The 25363-nt window shown below is 40.6% G+C and overlaps 1 protein-coding gene across 1 annotated transcript in view; it reads left to right on the forward strand.

Moving 5' to 3' along the window:
• Positions 1-25363, forward strand: part of pcxb (pyruvate carboxylase b) — a 283978-nt gene that overhangs the window by 221106 nt on the left and 37509 nt on the right. The window contains exons 13-19 of the mRNA XM_069159292.1: positions 1248-1392; positions 2049-2138; positions 9132-9353; positions 15550-15706; positions 18755-18995; positions 20677-20844; positions 21559-21640. Coding sequence (XP_069015393.1) covers positions 1248-1392; positions 2049-2138; positions 9132-9353; positions 15550-15706; positions 18755-18995; positions 20677-20844; positions 21559-21640 — 1105 coding nt within the window. The remainder of the gene's footprint in view (positions 1-1247; positions 1393-2048; positions 2139-9131; positions 9354-15549; positions 15707-18754; positions 18996-20676; positions 20845-21558; positions 21641-25363) is intronic.

Consider the following 25363-nt stretch of genomic DNA (forward strand, 5'->3'; position numbering starts at 1 on the left):
TGTCTTTGTGGTTTGTTTATCGCCGACTCTCCTCGACCAATTATGAGATTCCTGAGTGATGGTGCTGCAGCAATTATTTCAAGTCATTCTGGGTTTGACTGTCAGCTGAGCGACTAAATTGTGCTTGTAAATCCTGTCCATCTGTGTTGTATGTGTGCATACACTTAAAAGCATCCTTACATGTGTGTGCGTGTGTGTGTGTGTGTGTGTGTGTGTGTGTGTGTGTGTGTGTGTGTGTGTGTGTGTGTGTGTGTGTGTGTGTGTGTGTGTGTGTGACATAGAGATCCATTCATAGACTATCTATGGAGATAGTGAGGCGGGGTGTAACGGGTGTTACGTTCTGAGCTGACTGTGTGTGGAGGGAGGTTTTCTTTTTAAATGTCACTTAAGACTCCGGGTCAGATACAAAGAACAAACTTGGAGAAATAAGCTTTCACACAGTTGACGTGCCCTCCCTTTACCCCCTCCTCCCTCAGGGACATTAAATGGGGATAAACATGTTTTTTTTATGCCACTCCAAGAATATTATTAACACTCAGTCCCTCCAACTCTCCCTCTCTTTCCTTTCTTGTTCTTTTCTTTTGACTAATCTCTCTCTTTTTCTCCATCTCTGTCAAGCCTTTCTTTTTTAACCCCCCTTTCCACTCTCTCTTCCTCTTCCAATAATTTAAAGCCTTCTGCCCCCATTGTTAAGACGGGCTTACAACAGTGAAATAAATCAGCAAGAAATCATGCACTGAAATTAACTCCAACAATTACATATCTTTGCTCTCTTTTCTCTCTCATTCACTCTCTCTCGCTTTGTTAATTTGGAGAGCTTAATTGGCGAGATAATACTTTTGAGGCAAACAAACAACAACATAGAAATGCAATGTAATTACTTTCAACAGTTGACTTTCTCCCAGTTTGTTTGTCTATTCAGGCTGAGAATTTGCAGCATTTAGGTACTAAGTTATTTGAATTTGTTTTTTATGAAGCTGCCACTTGTTTACAATTTGGAGGTACATTTGGCTTTTCATGCCCGGATGTCTAACATCAGGCTCCTAAACAAGATGTTTTCTTCAGGTGATTAAACTGCAAAGCAGAACAGAGTGATTGCTGTCTTGGCTCTCTTTCTTCTCTTTACAATGTGATTTGTTTTCGTGTGCAATAAGTGTTTTTTTTCTTTAAAAAAAGCCTTTGTGTAAATCGCAAAGTAAAAAGACAAAGTTAACAGTCTCCTCCTGTGTTTGTCTCTCTGTCTTTAGACCAACATCCCCTTCCTCCAGAACGTTTTTTCCAACCACCAGTTCCTGCACTCCACCGTGGACACCCAGTTCATCGACGAGAACCAGGAACTCTTCAACCTGAAACCCACTCAGAATCGAGCCCAGAAACTACTGCACTACCTCGGTCAGTGTACTAACAACACAAACACTTAGACAGGAGGGAAAATCCACATAAATAATTTCAATCATTTCATATTTTCTATGCTAATCGACCATGTTACTGTTAAAACAATATGACATTACAGCTGTGTTTCTGATTGTTTAGTGTTTAATAGTACATTCACTCTGCTGTTGGTCCAAATGGTTACATTGCAGTATAAAACTCGACCTTTATATGCAGAGATTAAAAGGTTAATAACTCAGCAACCACTTATCTGGAACAGAGGTATAAATTCATGCTTGTTTCTGTGGCTTCTGGTCTCAGATGAGAAATGTTGCTACTTTTTAAGAGCTAAAGGTGAAATATGGTGCAAAAAAATGCAACTTTCTTTTAGATGAGGAACTAAGCTATGAAAGAGAAATTCCCCACCTATAGATAGACATGATTTTAACTATTAAATGAAAAATATAACCATGGTAAACTAATTTTAGGAATAAAAGAAAAAGGGAAAAAGAACCTGAATATCTGATGTGCTCAATACCTCTAAATCACAAATGTAAGAGGACGCAAAGAGGGATCATAATCCATACTAGCCCCTGGGCTGGTGTTTTATAACCCTCGTTAATATTTTTACAAGACTGCATCTGACTTGTATTCTCTGTTTTTATACTGGTATCCAGGTCATGTGATGGTGAATGGACCAACCACACCTATCCCAGTCAAGGCCAAGCCCTCCTCCACGGACCCCGTCATCCCTCTTGTCACCATGGGTACGTGGATCAAATGAAATTCAGCCACTCATAGAGCATGGCTGACCCTGTGTTACACATAATTCAGCTAACTCAGTTACAACTCCGCAGTCACCTTTTTCATTTAGCGATCATTGAGACATAGCACCAAAAACGTAAAAGCAATTTGTTCAATGGAGCTCAAGCACTGAAGTAATTAAAGCTGCGTTTTACCTGTGAGGTTGTTTATGTAGGGCAAGGTGTCAACAAGACCCACATCTGATGATTTAATGCTATAATAAAACCGTAAAAAGGAAAAATATAAAGCCATAACACAATGTCATTGAGCTGTTACCCTAATATTTTTACACCGCATCATCCCTATTGAATTTATTACGTTTGCACTAACTTAGCATGGCGCTGCCACAGCAAGGGTTAGGGGTTTCATTTCCCTCGGGGCACGGCTGCTAAAAATGTAAACACTTGTGGATCCATTGGGCACTTTGGATAAAAGCACCCACCGAATGACAAATGGGCTGTCGAACAGTCTGATAGCTGTAGGCAGAAAGGCCTTCCTAAATGGCTCAGTTTAGCACTCGGGGAGGAAAAAGGGTTTTAGCCCAGAGTGCTCTGCTGAGCTGTGAGTACAGCAGTGAGAGGGTGCAGCTCATTGTTGATGAAGGCACAAGTTCTGCACTTCTCACCGTGCTCTGCACCAGTGACCCTGTCGTCTCGGAGGAAAGGCCAGCGGCCAAGCGGGGCTCTTTGATGAGCCCCGCTACTTAGGGTCTCTGGAGTGGAGGTCTGCGGGGTTTTTCTCCCCATGCCAACAATAGTGAATTCTGCAATGTAAAAATAATGCTGGAATACTTATGAAATACTCATATTAACATAGTCATGACTAAATGGGAGAGAGAGGAATTATGATGAAAGAATTTGCCACGTTTATTTTTGAAATGGAAAACCACAAAACATACTTAAAGTTGTCAGATGTGTTTGTCAGTCTGGTCAGTGTGTCAGCTGCTGGATGGGTGTTTGTATGGTGAGTGGGGCGTCTCGTATGGTGTAAACCTATGCTAAAATGACTGATGCTGTGTTCCAAATGGCGTACTTGTTTACTAACACTCACTTTGAGTGTATAAGTGAGTTTACACTGTCAAATACATAAACTTGCAGTGCACTACAAGTACTAGGATGATGCACTCAAAATGGTCCAAAAAAAAAAAAAAAAAAAAAAAAAGGATGAAATGCTGGACACATTCCACCCTAAATGGTTGCCATTTTGGCTGCGTAGAGGAAGGGGCGGGACCACAGACAAAGCATTTTCAATGAAGGTGTCTAAGGAAGCTGCCTCTGTTCTTGAACACCAAGCAAAAGTGTTTCTTTTTCACCAAGTACTACCATACTGCTCTCGTGATCTCTTGTCATGCTGAGTTTATTTCCAGTCAGTGCAGAGAGGCAGTGTGTGATTTGAAACAACACTACTCTGTAATCATGCACTACACAAGTAAGAGTCCTAAAATGTAAGAGCACTATTTCTTCTTTGTGTACCAAGGGAAGTATGTTAACTGGAACACAGCACAAATCTAACCAAAATACTGTCATGGTGCTGTAAGTGTGAGCTGTGGAGAGAGCATTAAGTGGATCTGAGAGAGAGACAAAGTGTGACACCCAGGTCCTTTTGTACTCCTGGGAGACTGGGCAGGCGCTCCTAGGTGCATGGATTAACCCCGCCTACCAGGTACCTGCCAGGAAACATAGACAGAGACATGGAAGGGAAAAACACAGCAGGCCAGCTAAGGCGGGAGGGCGGTCACAATATAATGATCAGATCAGATCTTCTCACTTTCACTATAAATTATTGTGAGACTCTTTTTGCCCTTTTTTTTTTGTTGTTAAGGGTGCAAACTGGCAGGAATTTTTGCTGCTGCTCCTTTTTCACAGCAACAAAATAGTCAACTGTATCAATCTGACGCGTTTATCAGCGGCCTGTTCTGCCTCAGCATATACGTCAGCCCGTTTCTCCGTGCTCGCCCGCCACTTGTCTTACTTATGCAAATATTGTGTTGAAAGTCATCACGTCTGCTGTACATGGATACGCTAAATCACACAAACGTATACAACACTCTATAGACTAACACCCTTTGTATGGGTGCCGCCCCTCACTTACCTACTGTAAGCAGCTGATGAAGTAGTTGTATGCAGCGCAGGCACGCACAGAGGCATACCTAAAGCCCAGTAATGAGATTTGTAATGTGCTTATATCCTTTCTTTCATTCAACAGAGGGATTGAGAGAAGAGAGGGATTAGGCCTGTATTATCACACTCTGCGGAGGGAGGGACGGAGGGAGGCACTAGGACAGGGGCAGGGAAGGAGAAAGGGGTTATGAGAGGAGAATAGAGAGGACCTGGACAGTGGATAATCCCTATATATACACAGGAAATGGTCAGGTGAACATAGTGCAGGTGTGGAGATATGGATAGATAAATGAATTGAGATAAATGAAGAAAGGAAGGGACTATCGCTGTGTAACACCAATAAATAGAATTTTGCAAAATTTTAAGCTTCCTGAAATATTGCGGAGATTGCTTGAATTTGCATTCATTATTTCAGTCCAGGAGAGACTGACTGTCATATCTCAAAATATGACATCTAAATATAAAATGTCGGAGGTGTTCCCCTCACACGGAGGAGAGAAGGAAAGAAAACTCTTCCTGAAAGACGAGGCGAGGGTGTCTTGACAGAGCCTGCTAAGTACTCAAAGGCCATTATTTTCTAATTAGGATTTGTAGTCTGAACCGTTCCCTCTGAAGGCTGATTGCTGGTGGTTCATCGATGGTGTGGAAGTACACCTTGTTCCAATTATTGTCTGGATTTATTTAATGGAGGACATCTAGAGGTTGATCACCAGATGCCTCATAGCTAGCTCTAGGAAGAATGACTAATAAAAATGACATACTCCTTTCCACCACCCAATGGTGCACTGTATTTCCATCCTTGGGATTAAAGCAGAGTAGTTTGTAGTATAATAGTATAGACCAAAGTAAAGACTCACAGGCTTAATGCCTTAAAGTTTCCTCTCTTTTTTTTGTCTTTCTCTGCCTGTTTCAGATGCTTTCATTATCCATCTTCAAACAAAGCAGCTTTGTATTTCTGACACTATTGTTTAGGTGCAAACCTCACTTTTTAGACACTTTTAAGTAGTCATAACCAGTCTTAAATTTGTTTTTCTGAAACCTCAAGATACTTTGTTCAGGTGTGTATACAGCAAACCTTTTTCTTTCTTTTGTTCTCTCACACTTCCCATACTGCTATGTGGAGAAAAACGAATGCTGTTATTGAACAATACTGCCAGTCAAAAGTTTTTCACCTGCTGGTATTTTAGTTAGTGTGGTCAATTATTTAACTGGTTTTTTTTTCCTTCGGGGGGAGAAAAGGATACAACCAGCAGCACTTTCATCTTTCAAGTCCACGTCTACCTGCTTTTAACTAATTTACTGTTCCAGCATACCTGATTTTAATAATGCACTAATTAGCAGTCTCTCTGAGCTCTGTCAATTAAAACATCCTTAAACACAACGCTACAGCACAGTTAACAGGCTTTGTGTTGGGCACATGTCAGCTCAGAGCAGACGCCAGGCGAGTCGTTTTAACTCTGAAATGAATAAAGGAGCACCTCTAAACGCTGTGGCTCGCTCCATCTAGTCGTATTAGCTGGCCTTGAAGTGCCGGAGGAGGAGAGCTGCAGCGTGGGGAGAGGACCGGGCAGATGAGCAATGTCAAGGGAAGAGGTATGAAATGATATCAGCGTGGCAGTCAGAGGGAACACAAAGAAGCCGGGTAGAGCGAGGTTAGGTGTTTTCAATGCAAATGAGGGGGTGTGTTTGTGTTCAAAGTGGGTCAATTGTCAAGCACAACCACCACTTGGGACTTGTGTCTCTTTACTGCTTTTTTGAGCTGCACAACAGAAAACAACAAAAATCCACTCAAACACTGATGTTTTCTAGGAAACTGTCACATGCATAGGGTATTGGGACGCATAGCTACTACAGTCCCAATACACATGCCCTCATTTCTTTCTTCTCTATTGTTTGGAGACACGTGTCAAAGACAGCACAAAACATAGAGAGCAAGTTTATAATACTGCAGGAGTGTGAGAATTAGAAGGTATGATTATTTGCGTGTGTGTGTGTGTGTGTGTGCGTGCGTGCGTGCGTGTGGTTGTCCCCTTCCCTCGTCCTCTGTATTATACACAGATCTCGATTAGTTTAAATGTCTGTATCTATTAACTTCAGCAGCATGACTTCACAGAGCTCATCTAGTTGGCTTGTGTTCCTATGAGCTCATTTTATATGTCTGTGTTCGTGTGTGTTGGTATGTGTGAACAGATGTATCTATATCTGCTTGTGTGTGTGTGTGTGTGTGTGTGTGTGTGTGTGTGTGTGTGTGTGTGTGTGTGTGTGTGTTGTTCATTTTGCTTAGGCTGCCCTTAGAGACAATTATAGCAGAGATCATTTGTTTTCAGGCATGAGGTCCAACAATAAAAGGTCAAGAGCAAATATTCAACTGCGCAGAGAGAGAGAAAGCGGAGGGTTGGAGGACATCTAAGCAGCCAGATAGTACCTCATTAACTAGTCTAATTGATTGATGATTGTACACAGCACAGCAGAAATAGATCCCAATTCTGCTTCCAATATTCTAATGCCTCAGGTTGTGCTGGTGTTTAATTGCAAGGCAGAGAATACTGAGAGAAAGATTAGAACAGAGGGCTGGTTTTTGCAGTGTTTAACTTATTTGTTTTGAGGACCGCTCAGCTGTAATAAACTGGGAAGGCCAGTATTTCTCTTGGGGATTCAACAGCATTTTTTTATTCCTTTGTGCGGATGCTTTTAGCAGTTGTATTATGTTACAATACTGTCTGACATTAAAGTCTTGTAAGCAAACCAGAAACACTCATCTACTGCCTGCATGTCCAACAGCCTTCATCCTGGTTTCCTCAGGGAGTCGAGTCTGCAAGTTTTCAGAAACACACTCAATGGATGTTTTGTGGTTTGTCTGATTCTAGCTCATCTGTTTACTTGCATTACTCATCTTTTTTTTAAACCCCTGCTAACTGCCTGCCTCTGTGACAGGAAATGTTGTTCCACCACTTTGGACCACTTTTTATGTCACTCCGTCTCAACAGTTATTGGATGGATTGACATGAAATTGCATACAGTCATTCATGGTACCCAGAGAATGAAGCCCCTCTGATTTCAGTGATCCCCCTGACTTTTCCTCATGCCCCCTACAAAATGAACGGTGTTATTTTTCACGATATTACTTTTCAAATGGCGACAACATCAGGTTAACATTTTATTTGTACACAACTCAATGACTAAATACTGTACTTTATGTTGAGCACTAATTAGCAGCTGTTAGTATAGTATCACACTGAAATAAGACAGTAATCAGTGTAGACATTAGACTTACTCAACTTTAGCATTTGAATGAAGCACCACTGTGTTCAAGTACCATATCTATGTCTCTTATTTTTGTTTTGTATTCCTTGGGATCGTCCCGATTGTCTGCTGGATATGCATAATGGTTAGTTTCAAGACTAAGGGTTATAATTAGAGCTGCTATAATTTGTTGTTTAATCAATTAGGTGATAGACTGAAAATTAATTGCCAGCTATTTTGATAATAGATTATTTGTTTTAAGTCGTTTTTTGATGAAAAAGTGCTAAAGTTTCTGTTTCCAGCTTCTAAATTGGAATATTTTCTGGTTCCTCAATTATAATAAACTGAATATTTTTTGGTTTCGCCTTTTTAGTTGGAACAAAACAATACATTTAAGGATGGACCTCGGGCTTTGGGAAACATTGGTTAACATTTTTCACCATTTTCTGACCCAACAGCTAATTGATTAATCAATAGATAGATCAATAATGAAAATTATCAGTTTTGCTGCCCTATACTGTATATAATACAAATATCCATCCCACTATCCATCATCTATACAAGCTTTATCCTGTACTGGGTCATGGGGGGCTGGAGTCCCAGCTGAGATCACATCACAGGGCCTAATATAAACATTTTATGGAAATATAAAATATTAGTCGTAATTTAAAAGGCTTGAAATATACAGTATCATTTTATGGTAATCCATCTGGTGCTGCCTCCACACTTTTGATAATCGACTCCACAGGATATGCCATACCAGATTTGCAACAACATGTCACCACTGATTGCTGCTGTTATGTAACTTTTGGGACCTCAGAAAAGGGTCACAGCCCAAACAACTCAGGATTTAGAAATGGCGTGAAAAGTGCAGACAGCAGCCATCCAGGAACCAGTTCGCCTTTAGCTGGCAACCACTCAGCACCAAGCACAGTCACTCGGATATTTTGACTAATTAAACGATAGCTGCTTACTTTATATAGAAAGCCGCGGCCATATGAGTCACTGTCAGCGTAAGCTATCCATTTTCACAAATCGGTGGGTGGTGTGTCCAATAATCCGGCTGCTGAGCTTATATGCCTGGATTCTTTTATAGATGATCTCCTGAGCTGTGGGCGATGGGAGCAGCATTGAGGAGGGGGTGTGGGGGGGGAGGATAGCATCCACCTCATTAGCAGAAGTTATGACAAGTGCCACACTTGTTAACAGCATCAGCTTGCCTGCTGTCTTGTTAAGTTGGTGTAAATCATTTCTCTTGTCACACTTCAGCTATGTCAAAAGTCAATACACATCTTACGATTGGACACATAAAGGGGTACTCACACACAGTTTCTTCTCCATCCATTCAAACACTATGGAACGCCCTTAACTGTGTTTGCTTATCTGTCATCTATATGTTTGTTTTTATTAAATTATTCTGTGAATAAATGGGCTGATCATTATTGAGTATCTGTACAATGTAGTTCAATAGAAGAATTCCTCTCACACCTGATTTCTCACGTGTATATAACCAGAAACCTTTTTTCCCTTTCATTTCTCCTCCTTCTCGTCATCCTCATTAACTTTCTTCTTTGTCCTCTCTTTCACTGCTAGGCGAGCCACCGTTAGGTTTCCGTGATGTGTTGCTGCGTGACGGTCCCGAGGGATTCGCTAAGGCTGTTCGTGCCCACCAAGGTCTGTTGTTAATGGATACCACATTCAGGGACGCTCACCAGTCACTCCTGGCAACCAGGGTTCGGACCCATGACCTGAAGAAGATCTCGCCATTCGTCAGCCACAACTTCAGCAACCTTTTCAGCTTGGAGAACTGGGGAGGTAAGTTTCCTTGTGTTCAATGAAGTTTGCATTTAGATAGAGCCAGGCTTGCTGTTTCTGGTCTTTATGCTAAGCTAATTGGTTGCTGCTGGCTCTGGCTTCATATTTACTGTACAGGCATGACATACATACATACATACATACATACAGACATAGTATCATAGTAACATCAAAATGGCTATTTTTTTTTTCCCTAAAACGGTTTCTTTAAATCAGGGGTCTCCAACTCTCTCTTTTTTCCCCTGAGAGTTACTTAAACAAAATAACAGTGTACTAGAGCTACTCCTGTTTAGTAACATGTATTCACATTGCTGAGCTCCACCCAAACCAGCTGAATGAGCTTGTTTTACGTGAATAATGACAAATTGATACTTAACACACATTTTGATTCACAACATGCAACAGCATGTGCATGCTTTTTTCTACATTTATATATGTAAAAAAATGCTTAAATCTACTCAGAACCTGTCGGGGCTACTGGCAGTTCATGAGCTATGGATTGAAGAACCCTGCTTTAAATGATAGGGGGAAAGAAGAAGAATAACAGTAATAACACGCAACATGCAGAAGGGCAGTACATAGTGTAAAAGCAGTGTGAAAATGCAGAATGCCAATATTTGATCTACTGCAGGCAGCCATGTAAAGAATACCAAGAATGTCCTTGTTCTGATGGCTATAATGTCATTTAAATCCCTTTGTATGTGCTCATCCATTTTAACATGTCTGAAGAGCCATGTCTGTACTTACCTTCCTCTCCCCACTCAAGCCGTCAATCGGTTCCAGGTTTCATTGATCACAGTGATTGTACTTCTGTTTGAGCGATGAAAATCATGTGTCATTGAAATATATATAGCTCATTCTTTTATCTCCTCTCCCGTCAATCAGTCTTAAGTAATTTCCCTCGATAGACAGTGAGTGTACCTTTTGCCTGCTCTTCAATGAATAGAGAAAATCATACATTATTGAAACTTCTTGAGGGATGAGAAGTCTGACAGTGTCCCTGCATAATACGCAATTACTCTCAAATTGGGAAGAGAACAAAAAACGAGGCCAGTTATCCACACCTCTTGATAATGGTCCTACAAGAAGTTCAATACTGGTTTCAAAGAGTAAATTCATTATTCCTGTTTGAACACTTGAACACTCAGGATACGTTCATTTGTGGAAGTGATATGCCCAGTGAACCTCTTGAGGTTGAAACATTTAATTTAATGCTCAATTATATTAAAATTCCCAGAGTGATTGTGCTTATATTACTTGGAGTGCTTTGAGTAGATCAGAAGAACAAACATAAGAAGTAAACAGAAAAAAGGCTGTTTCAGGCTCTGTTTCAGCGACTGTGCTCATCGTTGGATGCTGGTTGAACAAAGTGAATACAAAAATACAGACACAACAGAGAGCGAGTATCCAGTGAAACCTCTTTGGTGCGGCAAACCCTTTCTGAGATTAAATTCCTCTTGGTAGTAGATCATGGTGCACCAGTTAGAGGGAAGGCAATATATTTCATTACTGTGGGAGAGCACTTTGAGCAGATCTCCCATTAAGCAACTGTCTACTTATTTCATGTTTGAACAGATAAAAAGGTTACAGCAAAAGTAAATTATTGAATAGATGTTACGATAAAAGGGTCTTAAACACTTCCTGGGCTCCATCGCCCAGAATATTGTGATGTTAGTATGAGACTGACCCAAGAAAAGATGATAGGAATCCAGTTTAGCTGTGTTTGAGCTGTTACATTAAAAGCAAATCTTTGAAGGGAGATTGTGGTGAATTTGGTGTGTCCCTCTGGAAGAAATTGTTGGATAGGTGCCAGAGGAGCCCCTTGTCCGTGTCTCATGATAGCATGTGAACCAGCTGGGAAAGAGGAGAGGACTTTGATTAAGGCCCATAAATACCTTTTTAAGATTTCATTTTTCTAAGTGCTTCCAAGTTACCAACCAGGGCCATATTAAAATATGATTTACTGTTATTTGCATTCATCCATAACACAGCCTTGCTGATAGCTTTACTTCCTACCACTATAATGCAGCGACTCACCAGGTTTGTACACAGTTCCCTGGGGCCATTGTGTAGGCTTTTAAAACCAGTGGTAAATCTCTTTTCAGGAAAGAGCACAGGGGGAGCTTTCTGTCAGGTTTTTTGTGCTCAGGAGACTGTGCTTAACACTCAATAAAAGATAAATTGAGTCATTTCAATCAGGTCTAGGCTACAACAGTGAACATGCCATTTCAAACAATATGTGATCAAATAATGCAATCACTTTGAATAATTGCTCCAAAACGTATCATTATTTCTAAATGAGCAAACAGTGTGTGTAACACCCTTAATTTGGGGGGTTTGCTGCAGTAAAAGCTTTGAATGAACTGCAGATTAATCTGGTGTCTGAACAGTGAAAACACCTTCTCTCCTAACTTCTAAACTCTTTCATAAAGTGCTAATCTTTGAATTGCAGTGGGAGTCAGCCTTAGAAATCTCCTGTCAATGAAAGCTGTTGAACTTTAAACAGGCTTTCGTCTTCATAAAGAAGTTAGAGAAGGCGAATATATGCTCGTCGACAGCAAAGAGTACATCATTGAAATCAGATGTAAAACATGAGTTGGAGAAATCAGAACAACGCCTGACATAATGATTCTGTAATGGGCTGATATTATGAGCCGAGGAGCACGAGATTCATTTGTCTCTCTCAGTTCAGAAAACGTGTGATCGTGTGAATCGCAGAAAAGAAATGCAATATGCTAGTGGATCCTCTTGAGGCATCAGTGGTTCCTGCATGATATGATTGTGAGTCAGAGAAAACAGAGTAGTACTTTCTCATAATTATTTAAACAGTTAAAGGCAGAATAATTCCTAAAGAGATATTACCCTGAAACTTTCAGCAGTATCATAATATATTTGAATGAGTCTCTTCCTGTGCATACTAATAATGTGATGTTAAGTGAGCTAGTTAAGTAAGGAACAACAAAGCCTTAAGAAAACAATATGAATCTGCTGCCAAGCTTTTTCACACATTGCGTCTCAGCAATAATTTCAATTTGATGTTTTTGTTTCTGTATCTTACACACAAGAATAGTATAAAGACATTGTCAGGATTAGACTAAACGTTCAATCCCCACGTGGGGATGTATTTCCTTAAATTCTGTTACTCTCCTGTGGAACAAACTGCCTGCAGATATCAGGGAAGCTACCTCAGTTAATACTTTTAAAAGACAGCTCAAAACATATCTCTGTACACCAGCCTTTAACTAGTTACTCTTGAAGCTCTCTTGCACTTGCCGGCACTTGAACTGCCGCGCCTTTAAAATGCATATTACTTATTTTATATTTTCACTCTATTTGTGTTTAATTGTATGCATTTTATCTGTTCTCGTGAATTTTATCGGTTCTTATGCATCTCATTTCTTTTCTATATTTTTTAATTCTCCTTTATATCTGTTTTTATGTCAAACACTGCATTTAATTATCTTGCTGTGAAGCACTTTGAGCTGCATTACTTGTATGAAAGGCTCTATACAAATAACGTTTATTGTTATTATTATTATTTTGTTTTGTTTAATTTTTAAGAAGGGCATTATGCGAGACAAAGTCTAAGGAAACCAAACCAGTGTACATGTTTGAAAACACTTTTGCTTTTTGGAGTTTTTAAATTTATTAACTTCTTTTTATTAACTTTTTTTTTTGTGCAGATTATTCGCTTTCTTTCTTTTTATATATGCCATTTTCTTTGTTTTCTTGACCTCCCTCGTCAAAACTATTTATGTATGGGCCAAGTTTAAAACTGAAACCTGCAAATCCCATAATGCAACTCAACTGGCTCTTCTTTTAGACCATTCACACCTCATGCTGTAAATGCAGACATCTTTCAAATTCTTGACCTTCACTTCTGCACAGGTTTTTTAATTTTTTTATTTGAAGTTTTAATGCAAATCAAAAACGTAGTCTTATCGTCTCAGACTTAAAAATGTTTTCCCCACAACAAAAATAGATGCGTATGTAAAATAGGTGCAGTGCCCCTTAAATAAAAGGGTGTTGTAATATTTAAGAGTATGTCTGTCATCTTTAGGACAATATAAATATTTTCCCCATCCTCACTGTTAAACTTTCTTCATTCACCCTGTTTCTAAGGAGTTCAGATTCACCAGCCGTGCCCTCCTCTCGTTGGGTTGTGAAACACAAATTGAACCACCATGCCTTTCAAAAGTTCAACTCCATAACATGTCGGACAGTGACAGCTTGTAGCAGTACCATTAAACAGTTCCTCATGAATCCCTTGATGATCACAGGAGGATAGCTACTGTACCTCTCCTGATACCAGCTCCCTATACAATGCACTTTTACGACAGTGATCAGAGATGTAATATCACACTCGCCTGTGCTCGAACAACCAAAGTAAATTACTAAAGGGAGAGGACCACGTGAATATTGAACGCTGTTACCCTGACACATTGTCCCTGTGCAGGAATGTTTTTGTTTTTGAGTGGTCTTAGATAGGGAATATTGCTTTCACATGTTTCAGCTGCTTAGAGGCAGAATGAATCATTGAAGAGATTAAGCCTGTGAAAGCCCTTTGAGGATTAAGTCCCTTCCTGATATAGCGTTCCTCCCGACACCACGGAAGATACAGTAAAATGAACTGGGTCACATAATGTATCTGTATATGCTGCCTCCTATCTGCTTCACACTCTGCAAATTTATCAGATGGAAAGGCGGAAGATTCTGAATTGGTGCATGTGAACATGTTGGGACGCGAGTTCATCCGAGCAGTTGTGTAATCAGAGTACTTTTGTATGTTTGAAGGAATTTTAGCTTCTTGGTAAAGGCAGTGGACACACCAGCATGAAAGTGTGGACGGCACAAAGGTGGACGATCCAATCAGGGGGGAGAGTATAATCTACGATGATTATAAAAATAGAAATTGATCTGATGAATAGGCTCCAAACTTTCACAAAATGCTGACGAATGCAGAGAATTAAGTGTTCATGTAACTCAACAATTCAAATGATAGATATTAATCATTTGTATTCACTCAAAGGCCTGAGATAATAGTTCTGTTTACAGGACTTTGGATGGAATTAAAAGTTTGTCAATATGTGACTGAACAAAACATGTTATTATTGAGTTGTATATAAAATTGACTCATACCTTGCATGCTAGGAGAAGATGTTACAAGTCTATATATTCCTGCAGCACCTTGGCCAGGCGACCCTTTGCCCCAAAACAAGTGATTTTTCTTGTTGAGTACATTGCAGACTTCATGGTCAATGCATAAAGGGCCCATCTCCATCCCTCCATCTGATTTATTTTGGCTCACATTCACAGCAGATTGGAGGCTCCAAAAACAAGGCAGGTTGCAGCCGAGCCTAATGTCTTGCATGTGGGACCAGCTGTCAGTCTTCATTCCTGTTATCAAATTATTAGAGAAGATTGCGCTGTCCCAAATGAATTCCTCACTCATCATCGTGTTTTGATATCTCACGTGCAAAGAAACATTAATACTAATATGTTTAACATCAGATAGGATTGCTTGGGAGTCATTTCCGCCCCAAACTATCGGTTTAAGAGATGCTGACGCAAGCTAAAATCCAAATCTTTGGGATTTTTTTTTTTTTAAACTGATGAAGAGAAGCGTTTTTTTTTCCAGGGCATCCCTCCTGCTCATAAGAGTCGAGAACAAGCAGTTGTGCTTAGTATTCTCTCCGTGTCCAAATGTGTGAGTGCTCAGAAAATGGAATTTAATGATGACAGTGTTGGATCAGCAGAATACCACTGGAGGCTTCAATATTTTCTGGCTGATATGATAAACGGGTATGAGAATGACTAATCTACTCCCCCAGAAAGGGAAATGAGAGATTGCTATCGCTTTTTTTTTTCTCCGCCTCTTCCACTGTAACATTTCTTAGATTTTAAAGCGACTTTAAAAAGAAATGATGAAAGTGTGAGAATGAACAATAAATGTGCAACTATCATCAGATACTTTATTTCAGTATCCATTATTGTGTCCTATATATGTGTGTGTGTGCTATCTGTGTGTGTTTGTGGGTAATGGGATAACTTTGAAATATTATTATTGTTTGATTTTCAAATTGAGATCAAAGTCGGGGTGACAGATGAGACTGGAGATGAAAGCTGAAATAAACCCCAAACTGTGTGTGTGTGTGTGTGTGTGTGTGTGTGTGTGTGTGTGTGTGTGTGTGTGTAGGTGCTACCTTTGACGTGGCCATGCGATTCCTATCAGAGTGTCCATGGAAGAGACTCCAGGAGCTGAGAGCTTTGATCCCAAATGTTCCTTTCCAGATGCTGCTGAGAGGGGCCAACGCTGTGGGCTACACCAACTACCCTGACAACGCTGTCTTCAAGTGAGAGACACACACACACACACACACACACACACACACACACACACACACACATACAGACATATTTTATCATGCCATTTTTCATCTTAGTTGACTTCTAAAAGGGAAAGTTCGCCACTTTCTACGTGGATGAATTGAAGGAACACCTTCCTCATTGTGCTACAGTTAGTTTTTTTTTCTGCCAGCGGAGCCGTGCTGGCAGTGCTTCCATCTCCCGGGATGCATTGCGCTCGAGCTCCTCAAGCCCAACCCCCAAATTCTTTATTTCTCTTTCCTAAGTCTCTCCACTTGTAGCTCCCACTCAACAAAAACATGAGCAGCAACTAGATGATATTATTAGCAGAGTCCAAAGGGCAGGAAAGAAGGTGGTTATTTATCAGGAAGCTACTGATCATATACTAGAACAGCACAAACAATACAACATCATTTAAAGAATGCTTGTCCAATATTGCTGTTTAATACCACCCTTGCCCACTATGCTAGCCAACACACAGTGTTAGGTGACAAAAATCCTCACACGATGGCCGTCTGCCCTCTCAGTCCTGCTGGTTTTAGTTGTCTTTTCCAGTTTATTGTCTGTATCCTGAGGAAGGTTTCCAGCTGACCGCTGACCAGGTGAGGAGAAAACTGTCATGGATAGTAATGCAGACACAAACTCTCTCAGCCAACACACTGTAAAATGTATCCTCGTACATAACATCCTGCGCACTTGTCATTTTCGCTGTTGGAAATGTAGTTGGTTGCAGTACAAGCAAAGAGAACGAGGTTTTCTTTCGGTGGAGCATCCAAAGCACAGACCCCAGGAAACCCAGAGTTGGAGACTGGAAATCAGCCTGTTGTTCTTCCTTTAACCAACTACATCACTGTACATGTGACATGATGGTGCTGGTGACCGGAAAAACAGATTTAACTGCTTCCTATGAGATGGAGAATTTATTGAGAAATGTATTGCCCCAGCTGATTTAATTTCCCATCAATGCTTCCAGGACCTCCACATAAAAAAAATGTTTTTTTTTTTTTCAAACAAATGAGTCTGACCATAAATATGTACTTTTTTTTTGTTTTATTTGATTCCAAACTATTTTCAATAAGTGTAAGTTAGACTCCTACGTCCAAGCAGACCCTTCATAGCACCGGAGCAGCTCTGTCACTTCTCCTATTTCGCTTTTTAATTTTTTTGTATTTGTTGATGCCGTTTACATCTTGTTGCCTTTCATGTTCCTATTAGTGCGACCTACCTACACAATAACAGCTGCACATGTAGCACAGTTGCTTGATATATCTAAATGGATACGCTGTACAGTTTCTACCCACAAACCACACAACTCACACATTTAATCAGGTCAGTTTGGTTGATGTGTTCTTGTTGTCTCTCACCATGCTCAGTAAGTTACACATCATTGATACAGATGAATACTATTAATGCACTTAGGGCCATAAATACTGCCATGCCTACACACATGCATACACACACCACTTTCCAAATGGATTCCAGAGCTTCACCGGTGATGTAGATGACTCTTATATTTATATTTTTATATATATATATATATATACACACACACAACAATACACAACTGCAGTCAGCTGCACACACAAACATGGATAAGGACACACACACACACACACACACACACACACACACACACACACACACACACACACCTATAAACACACAAAGTGTGATTCCCCTCACCTCAAATAAATTAGTAGTGGCTAGTTTATGACTAGTCCAGCTGTCCCCTCCTCCCCCTTAAATCACAGACACACACACACACACACACACACACACACACACACACACACACACACACACACACACACACACACACACACACACCTCCCCCCTATCCTCCCTGTTCCACCCCCCGCCCCTTTCTCAAGTCTATATTATTATTTTTTTGCTTCCATCTCAAAGCAACACACACTTCTTCTGTTTTACCTCCTTCTTTCTTATCCACACTGCTCTCCATCTCTCTCCTCACTCTCGGTGTCCCATAGGAGCAGTGCCATCGAACATTTGCACATCATTGTGATTAATGGCTTTGATCTGTTTGGCCGGCTCCCTCTCCAACCCCCCACCCTCTGTCACTCCCTAGCCTTCGTCGCTTTCAGTGCGGAAGCTCACAGCCAAGTGACCTGAGTGTCTTCATTAACTAAATCAAATCAAAGTGTAATTCCATTTCATTTAGTTGATTCAAAGTTCATTTTACAGGGTCACAGTACAGTGAACTCTGCAGAGAGAGAGCTGTAACATTTCTAAAATATCTAAACTGCCATGGAGGATTGAATGGGTCAAATGATAGCCAACTACATTTTCTTTGTCACTTTTTTTGTCGACAAAAAAACTCAACTTTCTGAATTGATGCGTGAATAATAATCTGAGTTAGATATGTAGGACAGTGCAGTGTTTTTGAGTGGGAGCCAAACAGCACACCTGAGACAGCACTTGTATACATTGTACTGTATTAGAAAAAAAAATACGACTGAACACACAGATGTTGGACTGGCAATCCTCTTGTGGCACAAATAAACACACTCACTATGTGTGTCTGTTTATTCGGCAAAACAAAAGCTCTCAGTGAGGGTAAATATTGTATTCGCTGTAACACAGCTACAGTAAGTACTCACCCCAGTTACGAAAAACCTGATTAAGATACCGTTGCCAAGGCAATAATAGGAGGGATTTACCAGTCGCAGCTTGGATAATGAGGCGGGTACGCATCTATCTCCGGTTATTGTGGGCTCCTGCAGGCTGTGTAAGCTTCATGAAAATAGTGGGAATATTCTATTTATTCAGGTACAACAATATTTCTGAGCGGCGATATGGAGACGGATATAAACAGCTTATCCCAACTCGGATGTGCGCTATTATCTGGAGTACACTGTGCATGAAGACAAACTCATTATATGTGTGAGTGAGACTGTGTGATAATCTCGCGGTGTACAGTAGTATGTCTTGACAGCCTCCCTAACCTGATTTGAATGCAGGATTTAAAAAACAGTACCGTAGGTGTTGTCTGACAACTGTGATTTCTCCTCTTCCAGGTTCTGCGAGGTGGCCAAGGAGAACGGCATGGACATCTTCCGTGTGTTCGATTCCCTCAACTACCTGCCTAACATGCTGCTGGGGATGGAGGCTGCCGGAGCAGCAGGCGGCGTCGTTGAGGCCGCCATCTCGTACACGGGAGACGTCTCAGACCCAATGAGGCAAAAGTACTCCCTGGACTACTACCTGAAGCTGGCGGACGAGCTCGTAAAAGCTGGAACCCACATCCTATGTATCAAGGTGAGGAAATAACAACAGGATGGACGATCGAAGTGTTGCTCCAGAAAGTCTCAAGATTCTGGCACTTGTTTGTTTGCGTCTTTGTGGAAATCCTGCAGTCTGCCACCAGAATATCATAATAGCACCAAAAAAAAAGAGACCTTGCAAATAATCACCTTGTTTGGCCTCCTAAAAAGGCTGTACACTCTGAGTATGAGTGCATTTTTTTTGTTCACTTGGTTTAATCCAGAGTAAAACCCATTTAGCTTCACTTATTCCTGATAAATTACCACTATTAAATCATTCGAGCAAACTGTAGTGTGTGAGGTTGTTATATTTTTCTCACTCTGCTTTAGATATAATTACCTGTACTACAACAACCACCACTTCTTCTGGCTTTATTTTTATTACTATTGATATGTTTGGTGCTATTACGACTCAACTGGCAGGAAATTAGATGATATTCAGCTGTAAATACAAAAAAGGAAAAATAAACTTTCCAATTAAGAGTTTCATTAATGTATCATAGTGAAGTAAAACACATGCACGGATTTGGACTAGCATTTTGACGAATAATAATCTAAATGAATACACTGATAATACTCACAATAAATTAATTTCTTTATCCAGGCATGACAGAATATTTTCAGACAAGAAATTATAAATTCCCCCCTAACATAGTGGCAACCATCACACGCAGCGGTGGAAATCTCATGAAATGCTGGCACAGCTAATGAGGTTGACTTTAAAAAGAGCAATTAGGCATGTATAACAACATCTAAGACCTGTCTGCAATTTCTGTTAATATCAGTTAAGATTTATACTTTAAAGGCATTTTGTTGGGATAATGAATCATTTTCAAATACATACTTAATATTTTGTTTTGTCTGAGAGCAACAAAAGTGTGATTTTTTTCACCAATAAAAAGTGGATGGCTAAGTGACAGTTTAAAGCTATCTTTCTCATTGATTGTTCAGAATAGTCCTAGTATAGCCTCGTCTTGAGTTAACAGAATTCAATTTAATAGAAAGATGAAGACACCTCCATGGTGGCATTTTTAACTTTATTAATAGATCATTTATTAATAGATTTTGGTGTTGAATGACAATGTCGTAGTATCTGTTTCATTGTTTTTGACGACACCTTTGAGGATAAGTGGTAAATGCATTTGTGTTTTTGGGCTTAACTTTCCTGAGACCAAAAATGTGTCGCCAGTGTGATGTCAGTCAATTTGCAGCTGATCGGGGAGCTTGTTGCGTTAGGTCCGCCCACCCTCTCTGACGGAACAACCACTACTGGTTGATGGAAAACACGTCACAAACTGTGCTCCACTTGTGATTATACCTAATTGTCACCACACACACACACACACACACACAGCTCATTTCAAATATACAAGCTCTCATCAGCGCGCTACAATCTCAGTCACCATTATGTTACCTCCTTCTGCAATAAAGAGTGACTCAACAAACAAACTTTGAAGCTTATTTTTAGTTTAAGGTCTGTTTGTGCTTTAATCTGTATCATATCCAGGAATACAGCCCCAAGAGGTTCAGAAATGTGCATGTGTATTCAAAACAATGTTTTAGCAGAAATACAAGTTGATGTATTTATTCACTATATTTTGTCAAATGTACCTCTAACTTTGCCTTTCACTTACCGCTCAGGTCTTTAACCCTCCTTCCCCAATGTCTCTCACCAGGATATGGCCGGCCTGCTGAAGCCCGAGAGCAGCAAGCTTCTGATTGGTTCTCTGAGAGACCGTTTCCCAGATGTGCCCATCCACGTGCACTCACACGACACAGCTGGAGCCGGTGTGGCTGCCATGCTGGCCTGCGCTGAAGCTGGAGCTGACGTCGTTGACGTGGCAGTGCGTAACAATAAGTTTGTTCTACAGTTCCCTCACATCGCATAACTTTCATTCTAAGGTGATGTTGGGGACATTACAGAGCCATGTGACCAGTACCAACCACTATAACAGAGAAGCTGTAGGTCCACTCGCCAGTAATACTAAAAACATGAACAAACATTAATTTTCCACCGGTTTCTGCGGTTTACATTAAGAAATGTCACTCATCAACAGTTGAAGCCAGGAACATTTCCCTCATTGTGCTCACTGACGCGTGCCGCCAGCATGGGCAGTTTCATTAAAACAATTGGCTGCAGTTTTGACTTGTACTGTCCACTTCCTCGTAACACTTTATGAAACAACCAGACTGTCCACTATGGATCCGACTCCCCCACTTAAATATTTCTGTTGGTTCCATTGGTGTATGTTTAATTATGAATAATATGAATAAAATATTCATGCACAGTAACACACAATAACGCAGGCTGAAATAGACTGGACAGGTTTTTGGAGGTACAAATCCTGCTCCTTTCAAAGGAAAGCTGTTGTTTTGTGCTTTCTTCCCTCTAATTATTATTTTACACTTACATCAACACATTTTTGAGAAATATGCTCTCATGTGCACAAAGATTTGCTTTTCTCCACGTGTATACAGTCGATCCACTTAGGTGGTTTTGCTTAAGGAAGATTAAGGACTTCAGTCAAACAGTATTCACACTGATTGTCTGGCTACAGGTCGACTCTATGGCTGGGATGACCTCTCAGCCCAGCATGGGAGCCATCGTCGCCTGCGCCAAGGGGACCAAGCTCGACACTGGTAAGTGACACACTCACGAGTCAGCACTCCAGAGACAGCAGTTTACTTAGAAAATGGCAAGTGACCAAAAGAGGAAATGACTTGAAATGGATACAGTTTGGTAGATGATCTGCGTAGGATCATTAGTAAAAGTTATTTCATCATTCTTATTAGTTTTAATCTGGTAACCGTAATTTTAACGAGCAAGTTATACAGAAGATGTTTGAACAAACAACTTCAATGTTCTACATGAAGCTTTTATTGTGATATGTCACTGGTAATGAGACGGAGAATCTCTGAGATCACAGGTGCTGCTCAGAAATGATTTTTGAGTGTCTTCCTGAGAGTCTGCTACTTTACATGAGGGAAGAAAATCAATCAGCAAATCAATAAATGACAGAGCGCATCAGTAATTATGGCCCAAAGTCAGAAAGACCTGCGCATTCTGCTCAGTGATAATGTGCTCAGCCAATTATGGGAGGAAGATGGAGAAGAGAGGCAGAGAGAAACGGACTATAAGAAAGATGCCTCCGTTGTGGTCAATAAAAAACTTTTGCTCTGATAAGCAAAACATTTTATAGCCATAAAATAAATGTGTCCAATAGTTGTGTGCAGAAGATGATAAGAACAGCAGATTCATTTGATGCTTCAAAACCTGTCTGGTTGAAAAAAAAATAATGTTTGTCTTATTTTCATCACTAAAATTTGAAACCTTACTCTCACCGTTGAGCAGCTTTCTCTGGAACATTTCAGGCTTTAATAAGGAACCTTGACGTGATTGTTGGTCACTCATTTACTTTCATATGCAACATACATAAAACACCTCTGGACCACTGCTTTACTCTGTCTCTTCCGGAGGTCTTATGATAAGTAGACAATGGATTTGTATAATGTGTTCATTCCCCTTTAGGTTTGTTGTCAGCCAGTATATTCTGTACAATGCAAAGTAAAAACCCCCACCTCTGATAGCAGCCCGGGCTCAGTGACCTGAACCTCCCACAGCGAGGGGTGCAAACTGGAAAATATATTGAAAAAGGCAGTAGTAAAAGTTGTGTTAAAAAATTTAAGGAACATGAAACCGACTAAAGGAATTAAAACTGATGTGGAGTTTGCTGCTTAGTTATGTGCAGTAATGCTGCTGGGAAAACTGACTCGGCGCTGCTAACTAGATCGGATAGCTCATTTCCATTACTCAGAACCACGAAAAGCCCTGCTAATTTTGTTTACACTGCATTCACACTTTACAGCTAATGTAATGTTTGCAGCTGTAGTGCAGGATGTAATTAACACGATATGTATGGTAACTAAATGCAGATTATGTTTCTAATGGACAACTTAGTGGACACCATGTATGCCACATAAGCTCTGAGAATATAGAGTTTCCTGTTCCTGTTTGGAAGAGTGATATTATTCCCCATCACCTCAGTTTGTGACAGTCATGTGGTCTTTAGAGGAAACCCTCACTAATGCCTATCAACAAGGATGACAGAGTAAAACAATTACCCCTGATGCTGATGTTGTGAACACGCCAATTCTCTACTGAAAACACATGGCAACACTGCTGTTTGCATGCTTTGCATGTTTATTTATACATTCTAATTTATGCTATGCAACATGGTCTGGAATGGTTTCTACAGATCCTGACACGAGTACATCATAGTGTGTCAGTGTGAAACGTCTGTGGAGTGTAGCTTGTTGGGGCTGTTTGGAAACTCCTGTGGGATACCTGCATTTTGCACTATTTTACTGAGATCTTACAGTACATGCTTTACCTTTGAAAAGTTGAGGTATCAAGGAAGAAGAAATTTCCCCTCGGGGATTAATAAAGTGTATAAAATCAAAATCAAAATCAAAAGAGTTCCTCTTCAAACACCCATGCTGTTTAAGAAGTATTTAATACCAACTCCAAAAGCAATATTTCACAGCCCTCTCTTTGAATATTTTTTGACTGTTGTAGTTCTGAGTGTGGTCAGAAGTATTTGTCTGTTAAACCTGTAACCATATACAACCGTGCACTGACCCTGCACCTCAGAAGTGACTTCTAAAACACTGCAGCAAAGTGGAAAGCTCGGCAATGTTCCTCACAACAGACATTATCATGTCCCATTTATATTTCCAACGCAGCGGGCGTATTTGTTGTCGAGCAGAAGATAACAGTAGACATCAGGTCTTCGTGTCCCTGAGGGTGTCCTTCAAAGTGGATGGGCTTCTCTCCTTAGCTCGTTGTTTCTGCAGAAATATTTAACAATCATTCACTGAAAAATCTGTCACAAAAGAGGAAGCAATTTCTGCTACAGTCCATAAAACAACACTACAACAGAGTCATTAAGACGTGCTGCGCTCTGAGTGTGATGTGTCACGTGTGCTCTGAGAGGAAAACCTTTTGCTTCATTGCTGCACTCTCTGTTTGTACATTTAACCCACAGCTGAAGGCAACAGGTTCACGTACACCCTCTGGAGCTACCAAACATTGTTCTAGGCAATGCAGGAAACATGATATATTACAGCATGAAAGTATCAGAGGGAGAGAAACTCTGCTATCATTTAGTCGCAGTCCAGTTTAGTGACAGACTATCAATTTGAGAGCGTATAGTTGTCAGAAAACTGGGGAGAAAGAGAAAGACAAGGTCATTACTCAAGAGCGAGAGCTTCTCAAGTTTGTCAGTTTATTCACTGAATTTCAAGTTGCCTCACTTGGGACAGATATCGGGATGCACGGTGTCTCTCTCACACACATGTGTGTGCATACTTATATTCTATCCCGGTGTGACCCTGCTCTGTGCATTATGCATACACATGCAGATAAACACTTTCTCAATTTTTTTTTCTAAATTCCTTTATATCTTGTCACTTTGTGCTCGTCTCTTCTTTTCATCCCTGCCTCAGTGCCTCTCCCTCGTTCCATCTCTGTTTGCCTATCTCACTACTTTTGTAATCAAGCTGAGCACTGCCTCGTATACTTCCTTACCTTCCTAACCTTGGTCTGTTTACTGCTTTCCTTCACTCACTCCCCTCTTTCTCCCATCTCTGTTTCAAAGCTGTAATCAGTGCTGAGCAGTGTGCTCTGCCTCCTCTATCTCCCTCCCTCTCCCTGCGCTCATGCCTTTCCCTATCACCCCCGCTTCTTTCACATTGTCCCTTCGTCCTCCTCCTCCTCCTCCTCTTCCCTCCCTCTAACTCTGTGACAAAGCAATTAACAGCACTTTCCCTGCCTCGTTCACTCCCTCTCTTTGCTCTTTCCCTTCCACTCCCTCAGCATCTCCCTGAGCATCTCTTTCTCCCGCAGAAACAGAAGGAATGCTAACCCTGGTTAATTTGTTTCACTTTAAGCTGTCACTTTATTTATTCACTTCGCGACAATGTGCACACATACCAGTGCATTTTTGAACATCACACAAATGCAGTTCAACGATGAGACGTTTTAAAGTGGTCTTTGTGTTTCTTTGACACTACATTTATGATCTCTCCTCATGCATCATGCATCACTTTAATTAATGAGGAATTTTCAGCCGTCACAACAATGCAGCCGTTCAAGATGCAGCAGTCATCGAACACACCCGACAATACACGCAACCGCACAGAGCAGGTATTAACTATATGGTGGCAAATTGAACTACAGACACACACACACACAGCTGAACACAGACAGAGAGGCAGGTGAGCAGACTCCCCGTCACGCCTTCTCCCTTCCCTTCTTTCCTCTCTAAATCCTCTTGTGTCTCATCTGTCTTCATCCATACGTCT

This window comes from Embiotoca jacksoni, unplaced genomic scaffold (genome assembly GCF_022577435.1).
Source record: "Embiotoca jacksoni isolate LCO1_2020_lvr unplaced genomic scaffold, fEmbJac1.0.p SCAF_24, whole genome shotgun sequence".
NCBI lineage: Eukaryota > Metazoa > Chordata > Actinopteri > Embiotocidae > Embiotoca > Embiotoca jacksoni.